Source organism: Nanorana parkeri, unplaced genomic scaffold (genome assembly GCF_000935625.1).
Source record: "Nanorana parkeri isolate BGI_ZX_2015 unplaced genomic scaffold, ASM93562v1 scaffold149, whole genome shotgun sequence".
Taxonomy (NCBI): domain Eukaryota; kingdom Metazoa; phylum Chordata; class Amphibia; order Anura; family Dicroglossidae; genus Nanorana; species Nanorana parkeri.
The window spans coordinates 1445083-1451321 of record NW_017306417.1 but is presented as its reverse complement, the minus strand read 5'-3'; the positions used below and the strand labels follow the sequence as shown (position 1 = coordinate 1451321).

Here is a 6239-nt window from a genome sequence, read left to right as displayed (position 1 = left end):
TCATACAAACCCAGAAAACACCGCTGTGTTTCAGTCTTAAAGTTCCTTAGGTATCAGAGTAAAAACCATTTGGATCCAATATCAGCAGGGGGAAAAAAAGGAAAAAAGATTTCCTGTATCTATGGCAAAAAGGTTTGCCATAGATATGGCAAAAAGGTTTGCCCTTTAATGCTGAGTTTCTGATCTGCATACGTATTTCAGCTCAGTGACCCAAAGTATGGATGCCAGATATTTAGAATGATAGCCAGACAACTTTCATTTTCAAAAGAAGGTAAGCCATGGAAGCCCCATAGGTTCACTAAGGAAAGGTTTAATTTAAAAATAGTACCATTGTAGTAAAGACAACAACTTTTTTGTTACATAAGTGCAGATAATAAAACAGGTAATTGTGCAGATAATAAAACAGGTAATAAAACCGGTAATCTTTAAAGTCATTGTAAACCATCAACACCCCCCTGCAATCCCTGACCTAATAACCAACATGTAAACACACAAGAAAACAAACAGATTAAAAACAGTCTTTGGCATTTGTAGTTGACACAAGGTCCGGAGTGTTCTTTTCTCGTAACAAGGCGTTCAGTTTTTTTTTTAAAGTATACACCGTAATCAAAATCAGCTGCATTTGCATAAAATGTTACAGTGTACTCTCATCACAGTGTTAAGTATAAACAGTCCTCCGTCATCTTCTTATGTGTTTTGACGGAACACCCATTTCTGCAAAGCGTCTTCAGGATTACAGGGTGCAAGGTTTGGGTTCGGCCCGTTGCCTGTAAGGCACATGTTGTATGCAGCATTGAACAACTGTTGCTCCTAGAAAAAAAAATAGAAAATTAGGTATTTTAGTTTGCAAAATGGTCTTGGAGCTGACCTAAATATTTTATATAAAAAAATCTAAAGTCTAAGATCAGAAAAAAAGGGAATTAACCCTAAAATTGAACTTAATTTGTCACTTTCAGCTGCTGTCCCATCCATAGCAAACTTTCCTATTTTTGCTGCAAGCCTCCCCTTTTAATAAAACGGATTCTGTTCCAAGGGGTGCTATTTTAGAGTTATTTATTTGGGGGGTATATGACTTCTTATTTGATGTTGATACGGCCTTTATTTTAGGTTAAGCTGCTTTTTTGTTTTGCTTTCCTTAAAACAAGGTGGGCTTTTGTTTCAGGGGTGGTGTTTCAGGGTTTTTATATGTTAAGGCCTTTTTTTAAAGTGTGGGGTGCTTAAAGTGGAACATTCACTTGTTACTGGTCATCTGTGCTTTAAGATGCCTTTCGTGCAGAGCATGCCCCTGCTTTGCATAAATGGTAAAAAAAAAACACTAAGTGCATGAACAGTGTGCACCTAAACCACCTCATATTATATCACTTGCATTCACCTCACCACCTATTGCCATAGATAAACTAGAAGGTAGGTATTTACCAGTTAGGCCTATTAGCCCTGATTAAAACTGTTCTGCTGCTGGCCAGTTTTACACTGCTATATCAACTGCAGCTTAATTCAAGTAGTAAAAACCCAACCTGTGGTCTCTCTCTCTCTCTAGTAAATTTGTACCTAGCCTTATTAAAATTGCCCTGCAGCTGGCCAATGTTGCACTGATGTTTCCTCTGCAGTCTCTTAATTCTTCATGAAAGTTAATAGCAATTGGCCACTAGCAGGACAGTATTGCATCAGTGACAACAAGGACAATTTCTACCTGCCAGTCAAAGCAGTCCTATTTCCGATTGATGATAAAGCATGTGTCACTGATAAAGCTACCTGAAGAAAAGCCTTTTTTTTCAAACTGAAATGAAATCAGATTGGGTGCTGCCACTTTATGTGAACAAAGCTATTTGACTGTGAAATTGTGTTTTTATATCTTACAAATATGCGCTGCCAGTATTCACCTTCACTGAGACTCTCTGTAAAAATTGTACTGTTCTGTAACACCATATACAGTTTTAAAGGTCTCTCCTAAGCATTTAATTGTATTTAAATGATATGTGTATTTTCAATGATGTTCGCAAACTCACTTGAAAATATTGTCTCTCTACTGTACAGTATTTTATTTTTTATTTTTTTGGGGGATTGGCACATGTTCTTTAAGTCAGTGCCCAATTTACCATGGATTTTTTTTTTTTTACAGTACTTTCCTATTAGCCCTAAACATGGCCAAAATGTAACAAGATTCCACCCCCTCCCCCTCTCTCCCGACCCCATGAGTTTTGCCAATATATTCCGGTTTGTGGAATTTCAAACAAAAATTTGCCAAACCCTTGGCATATAGAACTTGGACAGAGTCACCCATCACTACCTACCACCTGAATTATTTAGACCCAGCTCTGGCCGCCAACTATTTTTATATTGGATACAGTGAGAAAGAATTAGATTCTCTCTGTCAAATCCTTACTGTTGCCCGTGACTCCATCAAATTTCTCTTCTAAATAGATAAAAATAGAAAGGGTAGGATTTGATCCTCTCTATTCCCCTCTCTGTCTGAAGCAAAAAAGAAAAAAAAATTGTTGTGAATGCTCAGAAGCTCTGTCCCCAGCTGTGCCTGTGTCCCCATTAAGGAGATCTGCCTAATGAGGACATAGGCTGTAATTATGAAAAGTATGCTTGGGAATATTTACAATTTCAAGGATTATGGAAAAACGCACCCGGTGTCAATTTTTTCCCCCTGGAAAAAAAAAAACCAGTTGGTATAAGCCCCCCACAGGAGGTATTGCTTTACCTTCTGCTGTATTTGAAGTGCTAGAATTTGTGAATGGGTGTAAATGAATCCATGACCTTATAATCGTACTACTGACATTCTTGCAGATGTAGAAATGTGGTTTCCAAGTGTACATATTTAATCATGCTATGGATTTACATAACTACATGTATATATTTTAGCATTCCCTGCCTTTACATAAATATATGTATATAGTTTTAAGCACTACAAGGTTGTGATTCACATTGTTTTATTGAACACACTTCAAAGACTGTTGTTAGGGATTGATCAAATGTGGAATTTCCTATAGCTTTATCAAATGGGTTCTCAGTTTCATAAACTCAAAAATTCAAGAAGTGATCCCCTTTATGGTCAGCCAGGACCCTGATTTCACATTAGTCTTGAAGTCTTTGCAAACAATTAAACATATTGCATATATAAATGATCAAAACACACCTGTCGAAGCTCCCATTTTTCCTCCTGCAGCACTATGGTACCTTTGCCTTTGTAGCCACACTTTTTGAGCATTACAAGTCCTTTACTAGCTCGTAAACACAGCTCTTTCTGGATATTATGTCGAATTTCATGGCTTGACGTATATTCAAAATACTGCAAGTAAAAACACAACAGGACACATCATCATCCATCCATATGAAATAACTAATGTCTGTGAAAAGTAAGAGGTTTGGGGATCCTAAAACTGCCATTTCTAAGTTGCCATTTTTAAAGTTGCTTAGGTAAGATACGCAGCTATCTTATACATCATATTGCCAAACCCTTCTGGACACCTGATAATCAACACCTAAATGAGCCTATTAGACATCAGATCCTGAAACCATGGCCTCCACTCTTCTGCGAAGGCTTTCTAGAAAATCTTGGGAACATGTCTGGGGGAGATTTGCCCTGTGAGGCAAAGGAGCATTTTTGAGGTCAGATACTATTGATTGGATGATAAGACCTGGCTTGCAATTGACTTTCCAATTCATCGTAAAGGTGTTCACTAGGGTTAAGGTCAGCGCTCTGTTTAGGTCACTTGACATCCTCCAAACCAAACTAATTAAACCATGTCTTTATGGACTTGGATTTGTGTACAGGGACATAGTCATGTCTTCCTGAAACAAAGCTGGAAGTGCTCTATTGTCTAAAATTCCTCCGGGAACTCCAGGATTTCACTCTCCTATGAACTAGAAGAACGTATGGGGAAATCCATCTGGTTTTAATATGCAACAAGATTAGTTCTTCTTTCAGCGTGAGAGAAAAAGATGTCAAGTTTCAAAGGATTCACTCGATTTGCTGAAATTACATAGGGGTTATTCTGAGAGAAAAAAAAAATCTCCTACCTGGTTTCCTCCAAGTCCATGACAACTGTAGAAGATTGGAGGTTTCTCTCCATTACTATTCTCTCCTCCAACATCCAAACATCTCTGGTTTCCAATATTTTGAATCTGAAAATGCAACAAAACCATGTTAGATTGCTCCCTCGTCTTCTGGATTTTTGGGATGTTCTTGCCATTGTAATTTATTATGCTCCAGATAGATAATAATTCAAAAAATACATGTTATTGCAGTTGTGCATGTATTTCAGTAAAAAAAAAAAAAACAATCATATGTTCCTGGAGTTGAGCTTCAGGTATAAATGTAGAAAATGTGCTGTCTGCAAGCAATTGTCAGTTGGAAAAACACTGGTAAAGTTCCAACCAATAAACACTTCCTTTACTAGGACATTCACAGATTCTGCACATTTCTGGTGTCTACCATGAACATAATACAGATCAGTGCTGTTCAATGGCCAGTGCCAGTCAATGACAAGTAACTTTTATGTCCCTACCTACAGATAACTTTTAAAAGCTAACTTGCGATTGATTCTGGGTGCTGAAGCACACTTCTAGCGAGTGTGCTACACTTTAACAGCAATTTCTCATCGGATAAGCAATGAAAAGGCTAACCTAATCTAAATATCCCTGAAAATTAGCTTACTAGTGTCTAATCAACATTACAAAACAACTACATGCACTTAGGCATGCCTAAATCAACGCATTAAATGGCCAGTCCACACAAAACTGAATTGCTCGCCAGCTTCGCATTTATTCTTCTGGCTGTTAACACCCTGACAGCAAAAATTGAGAGCCAATGATCCCAAAAAAGGATGCAGATCGACGCTATGACTTTGCATGATGCATGCTTATTGTAGGTCAATGACAAGAAAGTACAGACAACCAAGATTCACACACCTTTACCCAGATTAACCTATTTTCGAAGTCTTGATGAAAATGGTTGAAATTTCAGTGAAACAGTGATAATTGAGTGAATCTTAAGTGAAAACTTTGATAAAGTTTTAGAGCTTTAGAGTGTCTTTACAGACAACATTTGTTTAATATTTGATATAGTGAGGAAAATGTTAAAACCCCTTTAAGATTTTTTTTTTAGTGATGAGCAGATCTGCCAGGGCTGGGTTAGTAAACAGTTTTATGAATCTTAGATGATATTAGCGAACTTTTCACCGAACCCCACTGAAGTTTATGAGGGGGTAAATCTTGTTATTTAGTTCTGGCCATTTTAAGGCTAAAAAGTAAGCTGTTGTTGTGAGAAAAGAAAAAAGGCATGGGAACCACTGTAGTGAGCCCACCATTTTATTGAGGGAGGTAGGAACATCCATTCCTACAACTTATTGCCATTTGTGACTCAGCTAACCAGTAGCAAAAGCTATGCACTGCTTAATAGGTTGTTCACTAGTTCTGATGGTGAACATGCAAAGTCAACAGCCAAATGTTCATTATTCACAGACTTTGCAAATGCCAGGGACCCCTAACCTCATCACTAGCCATTATTGCTGTGTGTCCCCACTAAGTAGATTCATTCTTTCTATATGTCATGGTTATCTCTGGGACAGGAAGTAATGGGAAATTCAAAATATCATGACTGCCATCTGGGTATCTGAGGGTAACATTTCCCTTCACTTTGGATGGATTTCTTCTCACTTTCTGTTGTGTTTCTGGTATAGGATGCGAGGGGAAATCTCCCCAATGGGACGCATAGAGCAAAAATAAATAATAATGAAAATAATAATGACCTAACAGTAATGAGATATATTACTAGTAAAAAGAAAGAATAAACTCTTCCAGGGAGTTTGCAAAAGTTTTAAATGTTTACTATTGCTCTGAATGTATTTGACTCTTCTGACAACGCAGCTTGATCTGAACTATGTATGTTAATACTTACATCTCCATGGATGAGTGGGTTCAGGTCTGGGATATACATTTCTGGATAGACATTTTTCAGGTACCAGGTAAAATTTTTACACTGAAGATTTTGCCGCAAGCGGACTCTCTTGGAAATATTACCATACGATTTCTGCCAAAACAGGAAAGTACAATGACGTCTTATAAAAGGTAAATAATGATGAATAGCAGTATTGTTGTAACATAGCAAAATCAACTCTTTAGCCAGCAGATATGCTTCAAAACATTTTACTAATATTTATACTTTAAACAAAGATCCATTAAAAATCTTGCACAGCAGGTCAACCGAAACTCAGAACATTCGAACCGTTCCA

General features: G+C 37.4%; 1 protein-coding gene across 1 annotated transcript in view; it reads right to left on the bottom strand.

Annotated features, from left to right (window-relative positions):
• Positions 1 to 589: 589 nt before the first annotated feature.
• The window catches only part of GALNT3 (polypeptide N-acetylgalactosaminyltransferase 3), a 35877-nt gene continuing 30227 nt past the window's right edge, over positions 590 to 6239 (bottom strand). The window contains exons 8-11 of the mRNA XM_018554241.1: positions 5906 to 6037; positions 4027 to 4131; positions 3143 to 3295; positions 590 to 810 (exon numbers count right to left, since the gene is read on the bottom strand). Coding sequence (XP_018409743.1) covers positions 688 to 810; positions 3143 to 3295; positions 4027 to 4131; positions 5906 to 6037 — 513 coding nt within the window. The 3' untranslated portion in view covers positions 590 to 687. The remainder of the gene's footprint in view (positions 811 to 3142; positions 3296 to 4026; positions 4132 to 5905; positions 6038 to 6239) is intronic.